Source organism: Schistocerca serialis, unplaced genomic scaffold (genome assembly GCF_023864345.2).
Source record: "Schistocerca serialis cubense isolate TAMUIC-IGC-003099 unplaced genomic scaffold, iqSchSeri2.2 HiC_scaffold_1402, whole genome shotgun sequence".
Lineage (NCBI taxonomy): Eukaryota > Metazoa > Arthropoda > Insecta > Orthoptera > Acrididae > Schistocerca > Schistocerca serialis.
The window spans coordinates 1,432,290-1,455,680 of NW_026047628.1; the positions used below are offsets into that span (position 1 = coordinate 1,432,290).

Consider the following 23,391-nt stretch of genomic DNA (forward strand, 5'->3'; position numbering starts at 1 on the left):
AAACCGTTATTATTTCACGAGAACAAAGGTGAGTGTCACAACCTTTATTAGTATTTTTGGAAGTATTGAAATAGCAGAATTGTTTCAGATTGAATGCGACGTGTACGGGAAGAGACGTGGACAACAGCACTCGAACCTGCAATCTCATGTATTAATAGTTGCTAAAAATATCCAGCCGTCTCTCCCAAGACTCTTCATACGTGCAACAAACAGTAATTGTTTTAACAACACTATCACAGAAAATTTTATAACATTGTTACGACCTTTTACTGGGAGCATAATAAATCGACAGCAGACAAACAAAAAATAGACAAACACATAAAAGAATCTACCACAATGTGTATTCTGACATAAAAACATAATGTATAGAATTTATTAAGCTCCATACATTCATTTATGTCAGCAATGACAAAGGCGCTACAGTTGTAAAATTTTTCAACTGTAGTAGGGTTGAACATTGATGATGAATGTCAACATGTGTTCATTTTTGTGTCCATTATTATTGTTATTGTTATTATTATTAACAGTAGTATGACTATTATCACATGTGCTGCTTATGTACTATGCATGTTGTAATGTTGACTCGCTATGTATGTCAGATTATTTACAAGAGAGTGTACGAAGGCCTCTTTGTCAGGTGAAATAAATACATAGGGAGGTATGTGCGAAATCCGCTATTGTTTGTTATCCACGTTAACTGGTTTTAAAGACACGGGGTCTACCTCATCTTTCGACTTACAGAGTTTATTCTGTTAGCGTTGGCGTCGTGTAGCCATACTCTCCGTAGCATATATGTGTCAGCGGGCCACCAGCGGTATCAAATGGTCTCAAAGGTATAGGAATTCCGGAAGAAAACGGCAACACCTTTCTGCATTATCGCTCTTGTCAGAACGACAATGGGCGAGAATGTTGAAAAGTCAGGTGTCGCAGATTTGTATGGAAGTTTTGTGTATGTGCATTCTGGACCGAATCACATCACCCAGTGATTTTTGGTTCCGGGCTTGTGCCCTACCTTCAAGTGTCCACAGGGCCGCGTGGACGTGATCCTGGCCTGATGGCCACTCAGGTGTCCTGTCGTATCTCGACGTGCCCTCTGAACCAATCGATCTATCAGTCTCAGTCTCACAGGAAATGTCTGGGAACAGCGAGTGGAATGAGGCTGTCTCCCTACGATTTGGCTGCTCTACGGTTTCTCATGAGTGACCTCAGCTGAAAACGCCATATCTGGAGACACTTGTGGCGAACTCAGTCCGTCACCAAGGCTGGAGGCGGTGTGCTATACTGTTGTGTTAGCACTATTTCTCGTTATCTGACATTAACTGATATCTGTCCTTAACGCTGTAATAGGCATCTTCCAAGCAAAGATCACCAAGTTGAGCCAGTGATGTAAGTAGAAAAAGGTACATTTACCGTAGCAACCAATCCACCCGGCGCCCCCCGCCCCCCTTCCCACAAATTAAACAAAAATTTGACCACAATTCTGATGGTATGGTACGTAGTTACGTCCTGCTGAATGTACAGTTTCTAAAGGAACCCACGCCATTTGTCTGTCACTGTCTTCACCCCACTGTAGCAGCATAATGCCCGAGCACAAGTACCGTACAGTGGAGTGACAATCAGAGCCCTGACACTGAGAGGATGTTGAAAGCGAGGGAGGAGGTGGGCGAAACCGGTCATTACTCCCCTATGCATTTCAAAATCTCGCTCTAGAGGTAGAACACATGTTCTTTAACACGAAAAAGATGTAAGTAATATGAGTACGTAATATGTCAATGTGCCACAAATATACGTTCGACTTTCCAGAATGAAATTTTCAATCTGCAACTGAGAGTGCGCTAATATGTAACTCCCTGACAGATTACAACTTTGTGCCGGACCGAGACTCGAAATCAGGACCTTTGCCTTTCGCGGGCAAGTGCTCTACAGTCTCAGCTACCCAAGCACGGTTCAGGACCTGTCTTTATAGTTCTTTTTTCTGCCAGTATCTCGTCTCCCAATCGCAAACTTCACAGAAGCTGTCCTGAGAAAGTTGCAAGACTAGCATTCCTGGAAGACATGGATAAATGGAGACATGGCTCACCGTTTTAGTCTGCCGAGAAGTTTCATATCGGCGCACATTCCGCTGCAGAGTGAAAATTTCATTCTGGAACCATCCCCCAGGCTGTGAGTAACCCGTGTCTCCGCAATATCCTTTCTTCCAGGAGTGCTACTTCTGCAAGGTTTGCAGGAGAGCTTCTGTGAAGTTTGGGAGGTAGGAGATGAGGTACTGGCAGAAGTGAAGCTGTGACGACGGGTCGTGGGTCGTGCTTGGATAGCTCAGCCGGTAGAGCACTTGCCAGCGAAAAGCAGAGGTCTCGAGATCCAGTCTCGGTCCGGCACGCAGTTTTAATCTGCCAGGATGTTTCACGTTCAGCATTAATTAGCAGTATTCCTGTACTGATATCCTGCAGAACTTTTGTTGTTACAGACAGGGGGAAAGTAGTATTCGATCATATTACATCTTCAAGGTTCATAGTTAATCACTTCCTGATTTTACATCCCTGTCGTCGTACCGATGGATTGTTTGACGAAAGTGACTGTGGTGCAACGGTAGCCTCCTTATCCTCATCGCCATCCTCTCGTAAAGAAGGATCTAACCTCATTTCACTATTTTTCTCTACGTTTAGCAGGTCTTGTCTATGATTTTTGCAAGTAAAGCGAGAGGTAAAAGTAAGAGCACAACGAAACATTCACGTGCTTTCGTTTGCCTCGTATAGTCGTTAGTCGAATAGCCCCATGTAGCGATGCTTACAGGTAACAAGTTTCAAGAGCTGTGATGTTTAAGCGCTGCGGTCTGATCATCACTGTACGCCGCTCCTAGAGGTGACGCACTATCCCCTGTCGGCTCCCAGCCATCATGAACACGAGCCTCTCACCATCTCTACCGTACAATACTTTGGCGCTCCGGTGTTGGCCTGCTTCAGTGCGCGACAAACAAATTATCAGAATCATGGTCCAAAGCTCCGCGATGGACCGATTACTGAGGCTGATATCTTGCGAGTCTGCTTTGTTCACCTTATATAAGAGATAAAATTCATGATCTCCCTTGACAGATGCAGTCAGTTCTCTACAGTTTCTTTTCTCTAGTGTGGTTATTACTTAGCTTTAAGGTTGTTTCCTCCTGTGTCATTTCATTAGGACACAGTTTTCAGCCCCAGGACAACTCCTATCCTGATTTGTTAGTCAACTTAGACGAGATTTTGTTCACAGAACACCTTCATAAGCACATTACGCTTTGTTTAACAATAACGTAGTTCCAAATAAGATACTCACCAGTTTCGTTCGAGTACCTCAGCTTAAAATTAAGCCGATTGTAGATCTCACATCGTCCCCTGGCGAGTATGGCTCTTGTGATTCGTCCGACAGCGTGCAGTGACTGGGAGAGGACACGGTGCCTCAGGTGATCCGCCTGCAGCGCTGTCACGTTCCACTCCACGTCGTTCAACCTTTCAAAATAAAAGGGAGTCATTGTACTTTGTAGAATAGGAGAGCGAATGCTAAACTGAACCTCCTTCATGGTTATACGCTTCCCGTTGATAGAGGCGGCCATGTCATCAGAGACGAATGAATGTATTAGACTGAGTCAGTCTGCCTGACACATTTTGATGAACTAAGTGGTCTCTATTGAAGAACAAGAACGTTCGTGCACACGTTCAGCCGTAGCTGTATCAGGACAAGCACGTGCTGTTGTTCCTATGGGCCAATATTATCGTATGGCTTTACAGAATGCACGTCAATGAAGTGAAATGGAAAGAAGAGAAGGATTTGTCGTCAGATGAGTACAGCAGCAGAAAATTGTATAACGGGAGTAGGATTCGTTATGAATAGGAACGTAGGGCAGAGAGTGTGTTAGTGTGAACAGTTTCGAGATAGGATTGTTCTTATCAAAATCGACAGCAAGCCTACACCGACAACGATAGTTCAGGTATATATGCCGACGTCGAAAGCTGATAATGAAGAGACAGAGAAAGCACATAAACATATTGAAAGCGTAATACAGTAGATAGATACAAATCTAATATTCACAGGGGAGTGGCATGCAGTTGTAGGGGAAGGAGTAGAAGAAAAGGTTACAGGAGAATACGAACTTGGGATAAGGAATGAGAGAGGTGGAGACTAATCGAGTTCTGTAATAAATTTCAGCTAGTAATACCGAATACTCTGTTCAAGAATCGCAAGAGGAGGAGGTACACTAGGAAAAGGCCGGGTAATACGGGGAGATTGCAGTTATATTACATCATGGTCAGACAGCGATTGTAAGGTGTACCCAGGAGCAGATATAGACTCAGATCACAATGAAGAGTAGGCTGAAGTTTGAGATATTAGTCGGGAAGAATCAATATGGAAAGTGGGATACGGAAGTAATAAGGAATGACGAGATATGGTTGAAGATTCTAAGGCTACAGGTACAGAAATAAAGACTACCTCAGTCGGCAGTACAGTTGAAGACGAATGGACATCTCTAAAAAGGGCCATCACAGAAGTCGGAAAGGAAAACATCGGTGCAAAGAAGATGGCTGCGAACAAACCATGGGTAACAGAAGAAATACTTCAATTGATCGAAGAAAGGAGGAAGTGCAAAAATGTTACAGGAACCTCAGGAATACAGAAATAATAGTCGCTGAGGAATGAAATAAATAGGAAGAGTGCGGAAGCTAAGACGAAAGGGCTGCAGGGAAAATGTGAAGACATCGAAAAAGAAATGTTTGTCTGAAGGACAGATTCAGCATACATGAAAGTCAAAACAACCTTCGGTGACATTAAAAGCAAGGATGATGACATTAAGAGTGCAATGGGAATTCCAGGAGTCGAATTAGAAGAGATGGGGGATCCAGGATTAGAATCAGAATTTAAAAGTGCTTTAGAGGACTTAAGATCAAATAAAGCACAAAGTACAGATAACATTCCATCAGAATTTCTAAAAACATCGGGTGAAGTGGCAACAAAACGACTACTCACGTTGGTGTGTAGGTTTATGAGTTTGGCGACATACCATCTGACTTTCGGAAAAGCATGAGCCACACATTTCCGAAGGCGGCAAGAGCGGACAAGTCAGAGAAGTATGGCACAATCAGCTTATCAGCTCATGCATCCAAGTTGCTTACAAGAATAATATACATAAGAATGGAAAAGAAAATTGAGGGTGCGCTAATTGACGATCAGTTTGACTTTAGGAAAGGTGACGGCACTAGAGAGGGAATTCTGACGTTTCGGTTGATAATGGAAGCAAGACTACAGAAAAATCGAGACACGTTCATAGGATCTATCGACCTGGAAAAAACGTTCTACAGTGTAAAATGGTGCCTGACGTTCGAAATTCTGAGAAAAATAGGGTAACCTATAGGAAGAGACGGGTACTGTACAATATGTACAAGAGCCAAAAGGGAATTATTAGGAGTTGACGACCAAGAACAAAATGATCGGATTAAAAAGTCTGTAAGACATGAATGTAGTGTTTCGCCCATATTGTTCAATCTGTACATCGAAGAAGCAATGATGGAAATAAGAGGAAGGTTCAGGAATGGAACTAAAATTCAAGGTGATGGGAAACGAATGATACGATTCGCCGATGACGTAGCTATCCTCAGTGCAGGTGAAGAAGAAGTACACGATCTGCTGAATGGAATGAACAGTCTAATGAGTACAGAATACGGATTGAGAATAAATCGAAGAAAGATGAAAGTAATGAGAAATAGCAGAAATGAGAACAGCGAGAAACTTAACATCAGCAGATTGTCACGACGTAGATGAAGTTAAGGAATTCAGCTAATTAGACGACAAAATGACCAATGACGGACAGGGCTAGGAGGACAACAAAAGCAGACTAGCGCTGGCAAAAAGGACATTCCTGGCCAAGAGACGTCTACTGGTATCTAAAATGGGCCTTAATTTGAGGAAGAAATTACTGAGGATGTATACATGGAGCACAGCATTGTACGGTAGTGAAACATGGACTGTGGGTAAACCAGAAAAGAAGAAAAAAATGTTCAAATGTGTGTGAAATCTTATGGGACTTAACTGCTAAGGTCATCAGTCCATAAACTTACACACTACTTAACCTAAATTATCCTAAGGACAAACACACACACCCATGCCCGAGAGAGGACTCGAACCTCCGCCGGGGCAAGCCGCACAGTCCATGACTGCAGCACCTTAGACCGCTCGGCTAATCCCGCGCGGCCGTATAGCGTCCCCAGTGAAATAATACGAAAATACTTTAAAAACAGTATTTATAAAGAAGAGACATTTAAAAATTGAATAATATATATTTTTATCATGTACCCATAAAATAATAATTTCTCTGTGTAAGTTTCGAGTGGAAAGAAATATAACAAAATGATATAAAGAGACGACAAGATACGCTCTTTTGTTAATTTTTTTAGTCGTCTTCACTTCTTCTCTTGTGTTGGTTGCATGTAGACGGACATCTTGCGAGAGCTGGCAAATGTAAGCATATTTGTACTAATTAAGCAGATAATATATTGATTTAATATTATTGTTCACTTTTAATTTGTAAGAGGTGATCCACATTTCATGTCCGCCTTCCTTTGAATTACCTTGCATTCGAGTAATTTACAGGTCAACAATCGCAGCGGTTGATGCAGCCAACGACGCCATTACGTGGCGATATTAACTTACAAAATTTAGCGGAAGCGAAAAACTCGCCCGCTATTAACATAATATAAATTTTTCTCCACAGCCGCCCGACGTTGCAGAAAATACGTAGCTTTAAGGTTCTTATTTTCAGTACAACAGCCGAGAGCCAGAGCCAGGACTCCGACTACAATGCAGTGGTTAACGGAGGTGAGAAGAAGAAATACTCTCGCGCGTGTGTGGCCCGCAATTGTAATTAATAACTAAAGATTTTTTGCTTTAAAATGAGCTGACTAGCCGAGGACATTAATATGAAAAGTTTATTCCATTGTTCAACTTATATGTTCATGCTTTAAGATTCAGTGAGTCTAACGTTCATTAACGTAAAAAATAATTTACACTGAAGATTAATATTGTTAAAAAGGAGAACTTCACAAAGCACTGAATTGTAAATCAAAATAAAATGAAATATCATTCTTATTAAGGCCCACCACGTAAGTCGGCAACAATTAACATAATAATAATATATTAAACTACGACGGCCGACGGACGCGAGATTCGGAAAAGAAGAGAATCGAAGCATTTGAGATGTGGTGCCACAGACGATTGTTGAAAATTACGTGGACTGACAAGGTAAGGAATAAGGAAGCTCTGCACTGAATCGGAGAGGAAATGAGTGTGTGAAAAACACTGACAAGGAGAAGTGACAGGATGATACGACATCTGTTAAGACATCGGTGAATGACTTCCACTGTACTAGAGGTAGCTGTAGAAGGCAAAACCAGTAGAAGACGACTGAGATTGGAATACATCCAGCAAATAATAGAGGTCGTAGGTTGCAAGTGCTGCTCTGGGATTAAGAGGTTGACAGACAAGAGGAATTCTTGGCGGGTCGCCTCAAACCAGTCAGAAGACTGATGACTCAAGAAAAAAGTGCCAGTCGGAACGCTGACTTCGAAGTCATGACGAGAGACTTGAGTGTTTCTCATCCCGTCGACGAAGATTTTGTCAGAGATGGAAGACGGATTTGGAATGGGAAAGGCTGGATAAGGAGGTGGACTGTGTCTTCTCACGGGAAGGGTAGTAGGAGTAATCCATCGATCTACAGACCTATGTCATTGACGTCGGTTTGCAGTAGTGTTTTGGAGCATATACTGTATTCAAACATTATGAATCACCTCGAAGGGAACGATCTATTGATACGTAATCAGCAAAGTTTCAGAAAGCATCGTTCTTGTGCAACGCGGCTAGCTCTTTATTCGCACGAAGTAATGGCCGCTATCGACAGGGGATCTCAAGTTGATTCCGTATTTCTAGATTTCCGGAAAGCTTTTGACACCGTTCCTCACAAGCGACTTCTAATCAAGCTGCGGGCCTACGGGCTATCGTCTCAGTTGTGCGACTGGATTCGTGATTTCCTGTCATGAAGGTCGCAGTTCGTAGTAATAGACGAGAAATCATCGAGTAAAACTGAAGTCATATCAGGTGTTCCCCAGGGAAGCGTCCTGGGACCTCTGCTGTTCCTTATCTATATAAATGACCTGGGTGACAATCTCAGCAGTTCTCTTAGGTTTTTCGCAGATGATGCTGTAATTTACCGTCTAGTAAGGTCATCCGAAGACCAGTATGAGTTGCAAAGCGATTTAGGAAAGATTGCTGTATGATGTGGCAGGTGGCAGTTGACGCTAAATAACGAAAAGTGTGAGGTGATCCAAAATAAATCAGTTGGAATTCGATTACTCGATAAATGGTACAACTCTCAAGGCTGTCAATTCAACTAAGTACCTGGGTGTTAAAATTACGAACAACTTCATTCGGAAAGACCACACAGAAAATATTGTGGGGAAGGCGAGCGAAAGGTTGCGTTTCATTGGCAGGACACTTGGAAGATGCAACAAGTCCACTAAAGAGACAGCTTACACTACACTCGTTCGTCCTCTGTTAGAATATTGCTGCGCGGTGTGGGATCCTTACCGGCTGTGATTGACGGAGGAAATTGAAAGGGTGCCAAAAAGGGCAGCTCGTTTTGTATTATCACGTAATAGGGGAGAGAGTGTGGCAGATATGATACGCGAGTTGGGATGGAAGTCATTAAAGCAAAGACGTTTTTCGTCGCGGCGAGATCTATTTACGAGATTTCAGTCACCAATTTTCTCTTCCGAATGCGAAAATATGTTGTTGAGCCCAACCTACATAGTTAGGAATGATCATCAAAATAAAATAAGAGAAACCAGAGCTCGAACAGAAAGGTTTAGGTGTTCGTTTTTCCCGCGCGCTGTTCGGGAGTGGAATGGCAGAGAGATAGTATGATTGTTTTTCGATGAACCCTCTGCCAAGCACTTAAATGTGAATTGCAGAGTAATCATGTAGATGTAGATGTAGTCTTCCACGAAAAGAAATCTACTCAAAGCACGGGAAATCCGGAAGTGGATGCCCGGGCGTGGATCCGACTCGCCGCGCCGCCTTTGCCCAGTGGGTGCACGACCCGCCCCTCTCTGTGGGAAGTGGGGAGTCTGTGGGACTCCGTCTGCAGGGACGCACCACGGCAGACTTCTGCTTCAGGAATTCCCTGCACACGTGTTGTACGTTGCGAATTATATTCCGTACAGAGAATGTTCAATTTTGTACTTAACATGTGCTTCAACACTGTACAGTGTAACGTCATTTACCGGAATCAGATTTGTACTGATACTGATTTTCGTGATAGTCAGGTATTACTTCCGAAATTAATTAGTAAAAAAACTAGTATGTTATTGAGCGTTGACATCACAGTTGCGTCTACAGCGCATTCCACGTAAATAGATTAAGTGCAACACTCTATTCTTCATTTATTCACTTTGAGCTATAGATTTGGGAACAGTACAAAGTAGCAGCAGAGCAACAAATTGTATTGGTCCTACAACGCAGGCGCTCACGACCGGTGTCCTCGTCCTTCGTAGACAACTGCCTGAGAGCGCCGAGTCACCAGTGTATGTATTATGGAGCTCCTAAAGGGGAACAGATGACGCTGCTTGCGTATTCAGTCCTAACACCAACAACTCGTCTGATTTCAGTCCTGCTTCTTTTCCAATTTCGTGCTTCAGAAATTTTATGGCCTCTCCGTAAATCGTAGCACGCTCGTATTGGATCTTCATAAAACCATTGTATCAGAGAGACAAATTTGGAGCTCTCACAACATATGTAGTTGAAGTCCTTCTTATTCTCCATTAAAGTTGTTTTCGTGCTTTACACTTTTTACCTCCTCCGCGTAAAGTGTAGTACAGTAATATTGGATCTTCATAAAACCATTGTATTGGACAGACGAACTTGGGGCTTCTCTGTTCCCAGTGTATGTTCTGCTGCTGCTGATTTATCTGCGTTTTGCACGTGACAATTACTCTCCCGTTCCTTAAAGCAAGGACTTAATTCATCTCTTTGTAGTACCTACGTATGCTTGGCCGCGTGTGAGAGACGATTTATACACTCGTTCTACAGCAAGTGTTGGGTGTACGTCCTTTACAGTGTTCGAACATTCACGTTCCTCTGTTACTGGTATCAACACGGCGTCGATCCCATGTATTCTTAGTACTCTGATGATATGAACTGCGACTGCTTTTACGAATGGGAGTAAGTATTTGGTTCTTTTTCATGAGAGACTCCATATCTTTAAGGACTTATTGCCCTATCTATCTCTTTCTCAGAATAGCCATTTCTTCTGAAAGTAGTGCTTAAATGATCGGATTCTTCCTCCAGCTACTGTGATCACAGATTATTTTAATCCAGTCCAGCGGGATTATTTTTATTCGCTGCCCTTCTCAGTTTGTGATGGTGGTAGAAACTTTTGTGAAGGTATCTGTATGTGTGAGTGAGCATTCTGCAGACCTTGTGTGCTCAACATCTGTAGATTTTCTAAGTACCTGTACACTGAAAAATGTTCATCGTCTTTCTCTTTTTTCATACTGGACTTAATGTTATATTAACATCACTCATTGGAAATTCTGATAATTCTTTTTCTCTGCGAGGCTATGTAATGAAGTATGAGTATCATCAATGTACCAAAACCAACGCTAGTGAATTTCCTTGGTAGGCCGACGAGATGTTTCCTCCAGTTTTACATATTAAAACTCGCTATAACTCCGCCGTGTGTTTTCCCCATAGTCACACTATCATTTTTTCATACAGTTTATTGTCTTATTGAAACTAAGTCGATGTGAGACAATATTTAAAGAGATCGTCCCTGAGCTTTGGAAAAACATATTCTAAGACAGAAAAAGACGAACTCAGCACAAAAGAATAATCCAAATGGAACGGAAATCGGTATATGTGATGTACCTGAACAGGCAAGCATATGATTACAATTTAAGAAGAATTGGATTACTCATTCAAGAGAAATAGCTTCACTAACTGACAAAGCCAGTAACGCTTTGGTCCACCTCCGGCCCTCATGGAACCAATTATTCGGCTTGGCACTGATCCTCTTGAGGGATATCGTACCAGATCCTATCCAAATGGCACGTGAGGTCATCAAAATCCCGAGATCATTGGAGGACCCTGCCCAGAAAGCTCTAAAGTTCTCAATTAGGGAGAGATCCGGCGACCATTCTGGTGAAGGTAAGGTGTGGAGAGTACGAATACAAGCAGTAGAGACTCTCGCCGGGGCGGGCGGAAATCATTTTGTTGAAATGTAATCTGAGTATGGTTTACCAAGAAAGACAGGAAAACTGGACGTGGAATATCCTTGGACGTATCGCTCTGCTGTACAAGTGCCACGGATGACTACTGAAAGGGTCCAACTAAGAAAATAAATGTCACACCAGACCATCATTCTTGGATGTCGTACCTTATGGCGGACGACAGTCGCTCTGGCATCCCACCACTGTCCAGAGGGTCTCCAGACCCGTCTTTGCTGGTCATCGGAGCTCTGCTACAAGTTAGACTTATCACTGAAGACAATTCTATTCCAGTCAATGAGATTCCTGGCTGAGGTTGTGTCTGGAGATGCCTTGGATAGCGCTGGGATACCAACCTGACGGTCGCCCGCCATGCAGCGTTACAACCTGCAACAATGGTCTGCGATGTCATTTGTTGACATAGCACGACCTCTTTGATCGTCATCTGTGGCACCCTTATAGCACAGCGGTACGTCAGTGGTGCTCTACGCCCCGTTTTGTTGCTCTTCATCGTAAGCCATCCTTGGGTAACTTTTTAGGAAGACAACGCCCGCCTGCACATGGCGAATGTTTCTCCTGCTTTCTTTGGGCTTGCCACACCACCCCTTGACCAGCAAGGTCGCCATTACTTTTCTCAGTTGGGAATGACTGGAGGAATATTGACAGGGACCTCCACCCAGGTCGGAATTTTGACGATCGAACGCTCCAACTGGTCAGAATTTGGCATGATACCCCTCAGAAAGACATCCAACAACTGTCTCAATCGATGCGAAGCATAAAGGCCACAGGTGGACCAATGAATTATTTACTTGAAACTTCCTGGCAGATTAAAACTGTGTGCTGGACCGAGACTCGAACTCGGGATCTTTGCCTTTCGCGGGCAAGTGCCCGTGAAAGGTAAAGATCCCGAGTTCGGGTCTCGGTCCAGCACACAGTTTTAATCTGCCAGGAAGTCTCATATCAGCGCACACTCCGCTGCAGAACGAGAATCACATTCTGGGATTATTGACTTGCTTAATCTGTGAAGCTCTCTCTCTCGAATAACCCACCACATTTTTCTGAAACTGTGATCATTTGTTTGCCTATGCACGTACATCTTCTGATTTCTGTTCCATTTGGATAGGTCCTTCATCGTGTGTCGCTTTTTTCCTTTTCCTTTTTTTCCTGACAGTGTAAGTTTCATCTGTGAGATCGTCACATTAAGAGTAAACATAGAAAGTGGTGATGCAACATCTGAACTATCTAATATCTCTTGGACTCAACCTAAAGGATTTTAATTTTCGATGAAATGAACGATACCTTTTATACGTCTGTTTTTCCTACAAATAGCTGTAGATGGCCGGCCCACTGTTTGGCAGCCACATTTGTCAGACAGTCCATAGCGCTAAAACTTGGTCTCAATGGAGTGACGAGTTTGTTAATTTTTGGTATACCGCACAATCTTGACAAGATCACTTCTGAAATGGTAAGACATTTCTAGATAGTGGGAGAAATCAAAGGGGTTTTTACTGATTGATGTATTACCCTAAGTATTGATGTTGGGAGATTTCTTTTAATGTCTCTGTACCTTCCTGGTTGTAATACACCCTCAGTTTTACTGCAGTAGTTTTAGTACCTCATCGTCACTGTAGCATTGCCCTTATTTGCTAGAAACTCTAGAATGTATCAGGATTTTAATTTCGGAGAGGTTTGTTTCGACATTTCGTTAAGTTGTGTAAAGTTGTCTCAGTGTTTATGGCCTCTGGAGGTGTCTTCAGCATTAGCAGACGAAGCCTTAGGCACATAAATATGCCTTGAACCACAGCCTAAGACTCATTATGCAAAATTCATCAGTAAATTATATGTTATCAACTATCAAATGGCTCTGAGCACTATTGGACTTAACTTCTAAGGTCATCAGCCCCCTAGAACTTAGAACTACTTAAACCTAACTAAGCTAAGGACATCACACACATCCATGCCCGAGGCAGGATTCGAACCTGCGACTGTAGTGGTCGTGCGGTTCCAGACTGCAGCGCCTAGAACCGCTCGGCCACCTCAGCCGGCATCAGTTATCAGTACAAGTATCGGTGTTGGTGTTTATAGGAACCCTGAAAGAAAGGAGTATAGAAACGGGAGAAACATTTAAAGCCTCTGCACAGTCACATGCATTCGACTCTTTAAAGGTTCATCAGTGGGCAGAGGTGCACATTGGACACATACTGGATGAAGGATGTAATACTTTCACATATGTCTGTTTTATGTTTTCCAGGAAAATGATGTTCACTAGGTACAAGGGCCCACCTGGCTAGCCGTGCGGTCTAACACGCTGCTTCCCGAGCGGGAAGGAGCGCCTGGTCCCCAGCACGAATCCGACAGTCGGATTAGTGTCGAGGTCCGGTGTGCCGAACGGCCTGTGTTGGGCTTTTAAGGCGATTTTCCATCTGCCTCGGCGAATGCGAGCTGGTTCCCCTTATTCCGCCTCAGTTACACTATGTCGGCGATTGCTGTGCAGACAGTCTCCACGTATGCATACACCGTAATTACTCTGCCACCTACACTCGTGTGGTATGAGACGTTCCCGCAGAGGGGGGGGGGGGGGGGGTCCGCCGGGGTCCAAAACGCACAACACAATAACCCTGGGTTCGCTGTGGGACGGCGGTCGGGTTAGTGGACTGCTGTAGCCTGTTGTGGGGTTGCGTACCGCTGAGGGCAGCGGCCGGGACGAAGCGTCTCCGTCGTATCTAGGTACCTGGTTCAATGCACATACACATGCACACACCAGGTACAAGAACACTTTTTGGAAGAGACAAACAACCCATGTGTAGCGCATCAGAATTACATATATTAAAAGAAGAAATATTATCAAACAATAGAGAAGTATCAAGAGCCATCAGCTATAGATAATTGCATGGAACACTGTAATACCTTGAGAAACGTCACTAAACCAGCTGGCAGCATCAGCTATGCTACCAGGATGTGCAGATTTCATATCAATGTCAAAATCAGCTGGTACATAACGAGGACAGTGCCAGGCGAGCAACGGAAAGCTTCGGCTGTCAGTTAACCGTTGCGGTAGTGTGAAGTCGCTACTGACTTGTAATGGGATATGCAAAACTTTAAATTATAAACTCTGGTATGTCGAAGAAAAACTCAAACTCCTGCGCCACAGCTTCTCCAGCTGCTTGTAATATAATTTTTGAAGGGAAAAAATGCGAAAAATGCTGCCAGTACGGGTTTCTGCATTGTGTACGCCTAGGTGTTTCTGTGAACTGACTGATTCCAAATATGACTCACTGATGTGGTAGTTGCAGGATACCTATTATGTGCTTTTTCTGGAGTTTACAATTGTACATTTACACAGTTAAAGAAAGCTGCCAGTCTTTACAGCAGTTTAAATATCGAGTGGGCGACTCTGAGTGTAAGGAGAGCCAACCACAAATAACATTGTCTTGTACAATTCTCTGCATAATAAATGAAAAAAATTCCATTATTGTTAGATAAATGTGAACCGTACCTATTCCTTCACTATTGTTTCAGCTAACTCGGGGGTAAATGTGCTGTCAAGCGTCCAAGTGGGCAGCAGTAATATAAAACAATCTGCCCCCTTAGTACAGAAGGTACGCGACGCACTCGGACACGTAAATAATATTACTTTCATTTCTCTATCTTTTACGCACAACAAAGTACACCATGTGATCGAAAGCATGCCCCAAAAACACACGTTTTTCATATTAGGTGCATTGTGCTGCCAGCTACTACCATATCAGCGACCTCATTAGTCTTAAGACATCGTGAGAGATCAGAATGGGGCGCTCCGTGGAACTCACGAACTTCGGATGTGGTCAGGTGATTGGGTGTTACTTGTGTCATACATCTGTACTCGAGATTTGCGCACTCCTAAACATCCCTAGGTCCACTGTTTCCGCTGTGATAGTGAAGTGGAAACGTCAAGGGACACGTACAGCACAAAAGCGTACATACCGACTTCCTCTGTTCACTGACAGAGACCGTCGACATTTGAAGAGGGTCGTAATGCGTAATAGGTTGAAAACTTGGAATTCATGGTCGAGCGGCTACTCATAAGCCACACATCACGCTGGTAAATGCCAAACGATGCCTCGCAGGGTGTAAGGAGCGTAAACGTTGGACGATTGAATGGTGGGAAAACATTGTGTGGAGTAGCGAATCACGGTACACAATGTGGCGATCCGATGGCAGGTTGTGGGTATGGTGAACGTCATCTGCCAGGCTGTGTCGTCCCAACATTAATATTCGGAGGCGGTGGTGTTATGGTGTGGCGGTGTTTCTCATGGAGGGGGCTTGCACCCCTTGTTGTTTTGCGTGCCACTATCACGGCACAGGCCTACACTGATATTTTAAGCACCTTGTTGCTTTCCACTGTTGAAGAGCAATTCGGGGATGGCGATTGCATCTTTCAACACAATCGAGTGCCTGTTCATAATTCACGACCTGTGGCAGAGTGGTTACACGACAATAACATCCCTGTAATGGACTAGCCTGCACAGAGTCCTGACCTGAATCCTATAGAACACCTTTGGGATGTTTTGGAACACCGGCTGCGTGCGAGGCCTCACCTAGCGACATGGATACCTCTCCTCAGTGCAGTACTCCACGAAGAATGGGCTGCCATTCACCAAGAAACCTTCGAGCACCAGACTCAACGTATGCCAACGAAAGTGGAAGGTGTTATCAAGACTAAGGGTGGGCCAACACCCTATTGAATTGCAGCATTACCGATGGAGGGAGCCACGAACTTGTAAGTCACTTTCAGCCAGGTGTCCGGATACGTTTGATCACATGGTGTATGAAACTCAGCAAGCGGGTTCTTGTCACTCTGTGCAGACCAGATGAAAGCTAACCGACGAGTTTGAGTGAACTCAACGAGGATCTAGGGTTCAACACCGTACCCGGTAACCAAAATGACGAAGATTCTGAGGAAGAAGAGGAACTCACCGCGCGAACTGACAGCGATTCGCATTCTGAAGGAGAACACCGTTCAGATGACACCCGTTAACAGTCACTCTCCGCAGATGACGCTTTTATTGGGAGGGAGGAACATGAAAACGGAATAAAATATGTGCCAGTACAGCCACAGAAACAAAACAGAAAGAATATTGTAAAAATATTTCCTGGTTCTAAAGGTCCTAGCGAAAATGACAGTACTTAGCCTGGAAATAATTGACGAGATAGTAAGATGCACAAAAGTTTGTATTCAGTGGAAGAAAGAACGTGTACAATGTTCCAGAGAAGAAGACGCTAAACGAACTACAAGATGTGGAATAATGGCATATCTCTGGTTGTTTTACATCTTTGGGATTAAGAGAACAAACTGTACTAATGTCACGGAACTGTGGAGAGCAGGCAGCACTGGTATGGAGATCACGAGTGTTTTGATGAGCTACAGAAGAGTCGTGTCCTTCTACGCTGTATCCGCTTTGACGACAAGAGCTCAAGGCAAGAAAGGAGAGCGACTGATGAACTTGTTGCAATAAGGCGAGGATTACAATGTAACAAAAGGTCAACTGGGAGGTGCGACTTCGATAGCATGGGTGACAAGTAGATGGCCGATGGTTGTATTCGATGCTCTGACGGATATAGCGGGAATAAAACTGAAATCATTTTTCATGAAAATGAAGTAAATCCCAAAAAGAAGAGGAACATTTTCTTTGAAGGCCTAGAATTTTCCCCTACGAAGCCTCAGCTAGTGGAAACAGCTTTCTTCCTTCCGATATAGCACTCGTCAATAAACAGAAAGAAGCACGGGTGGAGAGAATTTGAGGAGCCTGCCAAAGAAAACAGAACAGTGTGTGACACGTGTACGAGCAAAGAACATCTCTGCCACCCTAAGGTGTGGCTCAATCCATAGCTTTTATTGTGAAGGACATGGGAGAACAACGCTTACACTTGAGAAGTTTCAAGCAGTTCTCGAAAGCGCGCAAGCCAGTTCACTATGCAGAACCAAAGAAATTTGTGATATCTGATACTGCCCAACTATAGAGTTAAAACCTTATCTAGATTTGACTAGTTATAAGTGGTGCTTTTGCTTTGACGCTGCACTTTATTACAGACAACTACATCGTCTGCATGGAATCTGTCGTCACTACTGTGTCTGCTGGATCATTAATATCTGACACGTACAACAGAAGCCCAGCAGCTCCGCTGGCACGCGCCTTTCAGTGACCCTCGGCGTGCTGTCCACACAGTGGTCGAGCCGTCGCTTCTCGGGCCTGCACCGCCACGGTCTTGGACGGCGGCCCCCGCGAGCTCACATGATGAATGTGGAGAGGGTTCCCAACACGACGTACTGACACTTTCAGCCAATCTCAACCACCCTCATCCCAGTTCATGTAGCAGGTGTAGTGCAAGCCTCTTCGTCTCGAAATAACTACTGCAACCTACATCCTTCTGAATCTGCTTAATGTAGTCATCTCTTGTTCTCTGTCTAAGATTTTTACCTTCCACGCCTCTGTCCAGTATTAAATTGGTGATCCTTTGGTGCCTCAGAATGTGTCCTACCAACCGATCCCTTCTTCTAGTCAAGTTCTGTCACAAATTCCTCTTCTCCCCAATTCTATTCAGAACATCATTAGTTACGCTATCTACCCATCTGATCTCCAGCATCCTTTGGTAGCACGACATTTCATAATGTTCTACTCTCTTCTTGTCTAAATTGTTCATCGTTCATCTTTCACATCCATACATGGCTACATTCCATACTAATACTTTCAGAAAAAACTTCCTGGCATTTAAATCTACACACTTCAAAAGACTTTTTTCGTCAACTCGGTTCGGAAAGTTCCCGAACCTGTACAGAAAATTGGAATAGAGATCAACATAAACATCAATTCCGCCCTTTTTTTTACTCATGAAAACCATGCATTGCATGTTGTACCACCATACAGAGAGACCTTCAGAGGTAGTGGTCCAGATTGCTGTAACACCGCTACCTCTACTACCCAGTAGCACATCCTCTTGCATTGATGCATGCCTGCATTCGTCAAGGCATATCATCCATAAGTTCATCAAGGCACTGTTGGTCCACATTGTCCCACACCTCAACGGCGATTCGTTGTAGATCCCTCAGAGTGGTTGGTGGGTAACGTCGTCCATCAAGAGACCCTTTCAATCTATCCTAGTCCTGTTCGATAGGGTTCATGTCTGAAGAACATGCTGGCCACTCTGGTCAAGCGATGTTGTTATCCTGAAGGAAGTCGTTCAGAAGATCTGCATGATGGGGGCGCGTATTGTCGTCCATGAAGACGAATGCCTCGCCAATATGCTACCGATATGGTTGCACTATCAGTCGCTGGATGGTATTCACATATGGTACAGTCATTACGGTGCCTTCCATGACCACCAGCGGCGTACGTCAGCCACAAATAATGTCACCCCAAAACAGCAGGGAACCTTGACATTGCTGGACTCGCTGGACAGTGTGTCTAAGGCGTTAAACCTGACTGGATTGCCTCCAAACACGTCTCCGACGATTGTCTGGTTGAAAGCACATGCGACACTCATCGGTGAAGAGAACGCGATGTCTATCCTGAGCGGTCCATTCGGCATGTTGTTGGGCCCATCTGTACCGCGCTGCATGGTTTCGTTGTTGCAGATGGACCTTGCCATTGACGTCGGGAGTAAAGTTGCGCATCATGCAGCCTATTGTGCACAGTTTGAGTCGTAACACGACGTCCTGTGGCTGCACGAAAATCATTACTCAAGGTGGCGTAGCTGTCAGGGTTCCTTCGAGCCGTAATCCGTAGGTAGCGGTCATCCACTGCAGTAGTAGCCCTTGGGCGGCCTGAGCGAGTCATGTCATCGACAGTTCCTGTCTCTCTGTATCTCCTCCATGTCCGAACAACATCGCTTTGGTTCACTCCGAGACGCCTGGGCACTTCCCTTGCTGAGAGCCCTTCCTGACAAAGTAACAATGTGGACAGTCTTGGCAGGGTTGAACTACAGACAACACGATCCGTGTACCACCTTCCTGGTGGAATGACTGGAAATGATCGGCTGCCGGACCCCTCTGTCTAATAGGTGCTGCTCACGCTGAACGGTCAAAGGGAATTTGACTGTGATATAATATCCGCAGTCAACGTGGTGTTCTGACAACCGAGGTGATGCAAAACTGTTTTTGATATGTGTATAAAACTTCTTCAGAAAACACTTTCCTTGCAATCGGCAGTCTACACGTTATACCCTCTCTACTTTGATCATCCTTAGTTATTTTGCTGCCCAAAACTCATCTCGTCTCGTTTTCTAATCTAATTCCCTCACCATCATTTAATTCGACTACATTCCATTGTTCTCGTTTTGCTTTTGTTGATGTTCATCTTATAGCCTTCTTTCAAGACACTCTCCATTCCGGTTTGAGCACATTACCGTATACATTTTTTCAGCTCTTTCAAGATGGAATAGGCTTCAGGGTGCAAAACACCGCTATAAACCGTTGAAATCGACTGTAGAAAATCTTGTTCGGTTGCAAAAGCCGCTAGCTGCCCGTTGTCTTCGGTTGCAAAGCCCGCTAAATGACCAACGTTTTCAAAACCCGCCAAATTCAATAGGCATAGCGATGGCCATGCCTTGTCTGGATGTAAAGCACGCCAGCTGACATCAGACTCACCAATCTAGACATTGAAAGCTACCTTTCAGTCTGTTACAATAAGAAGGGATACTTTTCTTTATTCAGAGTATGGTTGGCTGCACTGTAGCGAATGACTACGCAACAATTAAGCTCTTGTTACCGATGCGTTGTCGAAATACACGCCGGTAATCACAGTTCAGCTGATCAGTAGGATGTTTGTTGATGTGTTTTGCGTGAGTGTTTTGAAAAAATAAGTGATTTTGTGGATGGTTTAAATGCACAAGGTGGTACAAACGAAGTGGAAGTAATTGAAATAGAGGGATCCTCCCAGAAAAGAAAGAGGCGTCCTGATCAGTGGAAAAGAAATGTTTCCAAAACAGAGCGCTAAGAACATGAAAAGTATTGCCAAAGCCATGTTATGCAATGAAAATTATGTTGACACTATTTGTTATGGCATCCGTAGAAGGATTTGTGAAAGTTACTTGTAACCAGCATTTTCAGATTCAAAAAGGAAAAAACTCGTGTTCACGAAAAGAAAAAACAAGATGATTTGTCTCGTTCGTGATGGGCCCTTTTACAACACTGAAGCTGTAGAAGGGAAGACCACACTGAAGAGGGGAAAAAATTTCAGCAGAGGAAACGGCCCAAAACCAATCACAGCTGGTGCAGGACCTTCGAAAGCCAAACTGGCAGACGTGAAAAAGCTATTGGAGCTCCACTTCTATGAAGACCGTGTGACCTTCGACAACTCAAATTCTACGCCGCATTGTTAGACGAATTCGAAGCACTTCTACAGTCGCTCCTGCCACTGCCAACGATCAGTAAATGCCGGAAGCAATTCTAAGTTGATGGGCAGTGTTGAAGTCCATGTCACTTAAAAGCAACTTTCAGCCAACTTCATTTTCCAGAATCTTTTGTCGCTGTTTTAACAAAGATGAAACTTGCAGCCACTTTTATTATTTTCTAAAATTGTGTCGATGTTTCACTAAGATGCAATTTGGAGATTATTAATTTTCTAAAATATTTTCTGATCTCAGAAAGCAATGGTGTATTTTTTAAAAGAATCTGATGTTGAACATTCATATTTGTTCTCTTTTTGACATTAAGTAAGTCAGTTCCACCTGGTAAAATAATGTCACCTTCTTATCTTTATAAGCCAATTTTGTAAAATGTTTAGACTTCTCTTTAAAATAAAACATATTCTGTTTATATTCGCAATACTTAAATTCGACATTTCTGTCAGTCCTAACATAATACCAAATAGCGCGTCGTACAACCGAATGTTTGTTTTGTAATTGTATCGATACGTTTCCAAAACCCACTAACTTCATAAATCGGTTGTAATAACTGCGAAGTCAATATTTCACTTAAAATTTTAACGTATAAAACATAATCGCAAATTTCAGCCATTAATACCTTGTAATTAAATTTTTTTACTCAATTTTAGAAAAGAAATGAAATCTTTAACTTTAGTCGTTTTGATGGGACGAGTTTTTATCGATCACTATGCGGTTAGGGGCTTTTCCATTTGAGCTACCCAGTTTATTCGCCCAAGGATCACTTTACAAAGCAGCTGAACATTTGGTTCCTTTACAGGTTGATAACAGAAAACGTGACTCGTACATACGGACATGTGGATAATTATTAGTTTGGTAAGGATGGGGCAGGAAGTCGGACGTGACTTTATAAGAGGAAACGAGTGGGTATTTGCTTGAAGTAGTTTAGGGAAATCACAGAATAAGAAATTCAGAATATCCGGATGGGACTTAGCCACCATCATCCTGCATACAAAACTAGAAACAGAGCAACGTCGTCCTATTTTCTTCTAATGAACAATACTTATTTGTGTATGTATTCTTACAATGAAGTTACTTTGTAACATAAAAATCTAGTGTTACACACTCTACATACTGTACATGCACACCATCAACAGACATCAGGGTCACGATGATGATGTGTAGTCTCACTTTTTCGATTAACTCAACTGAGAAATTGAGCTTGTACCACTCTGTAATGAGTGAGATGTTGAACTTAGAAAGATGTTCGCATTTCCAGTAAAAAATAGTGCGAATGTGACTTGGAAAAGACAGAGTGATTTTATTATTATTTTCTTGTCTTACTTTGTTCACCGAACCTCTACTCTCTGTTATCTGAGAAATACTACCGTCTAAGAAAAATAGCTAGTTGTTAACTGCCCCTGTGAACAATTAACTTTACTTGTCTCTTTAATCCCCTTAGAGAATTTCTTGTATTATTTTATTCCTTGGTAGTTATGTTCTTGGACAGAACAGTAAAATTTTTAAGCGTAAACAACTGAACGTGTCAAGACAGTTTTAATAGGGTCAAATGACATTTGTTATAGTAGCCTGATGTAAATGAAATTACAAATGCAGGTATTGGTTTGACAGTGAAGGAAAACATTTGAAATTAATCACTAATAAGAATATTATTTGTCACTCTGATGGAAAGCTTAATTAATAAAATATAAATATGTTGAGTTGCTGACCCTGATACCAACAAAATGTTGGAATTGCACAAACACTATAGTTATAGATTCAAATTGTGAACTGAATGATGTAGTACATATTATTCCGGAGGGAAGTAACTCTCACTTTATAGCTACTGGGCTGACACTTGATTGGAATAACACTCTGCACATCCTCTTTCTTATGAACAAATCAGTCTTTGCTGACATAAAAATCTTACAGTAGTTTTGCAATCAATGCCTCACAACACATTGAGTTTTTGTGACCGAAAGTAGATTCAAAGTAACATTTCGAGAGCCTAAATAAAGCTGCACTTACGATGAAAAGACCGCCCATAGTGCCAGTACTTCCTGGAACACTGTTTATCATCACGTTATGTGAGATAATATTTGAAAAGCACTCATATAAAGGAAGCCCAAATGCGAGCTACCCATGTCATTTGTGGAGTAATTCACAGATATCATGTACACATTCATTTAATGAGTGTGACATTTTCGCCCTAACACCGACAGTACATCTAATTACTTATAAGATTTTTGGATGCCAATGTGCACTTGTTTGAAAGCAACAGCAGCAGGCATCCAGAGTAGACAAGGCAAAAGAAGGAACTGATGTCTGGTAGTGTCGAACCTAAACTCTACAAACGTAAGCTGAAAGATTGCTGCTGGCAATGTATCATTTCTTGCAGAAGTACTTCAGCTCTACTTGCATTGAAAGAGTATAGGTAAGTTAAACGTACGGAATATTCGACAATAAATTTGATACCTGAGCGCTTCAAGTCTACCTCAAGCAGTGTAAGTCTTTAAAATTGATTGGAAAGCTGGTTAACTGTTTATCAAACAAGGATACCTAATCCCACTACCCTGATGTGGGTTTCTACTGTTCACCCAAATCATTCAAAGGAGATGCAGTGAACATCTGTATCAAAACGCCATAGTTGACCTTGTACCATTCCGAGAGTGAGGTGTCAGCGAAAGGTCCTCTTGGAATGGAATCTGTAAGTACAATTCTTGAGTCCTGTCTCGATATTTCGGTTGGT

General features: G+C 43.0%; 1 protein-coding gene across 1 annotated transcript in view; it reads right to left on the minus strand.

Annotated features, from left to right (window-relative positions):
- The window catches only part of LOC126442747 (uncharacterized), a 127,136-nt gene that overhangs the window by 76,884 nt on the left and 26,861 nt on the right, over window positions 1-23,391 (minus strand). Inside the window, exon 3 of the mRNA XM_050090760.1 lies at window positions 3,313-3,485. Within this exon, the coding sequence (XP_049946717.1) occupies window positions 3,313-3,485 (173 nt within the window). The remainder of the gene's footprint in view (window positions 1-3,312; window positions 3,486-23,391) is intronic.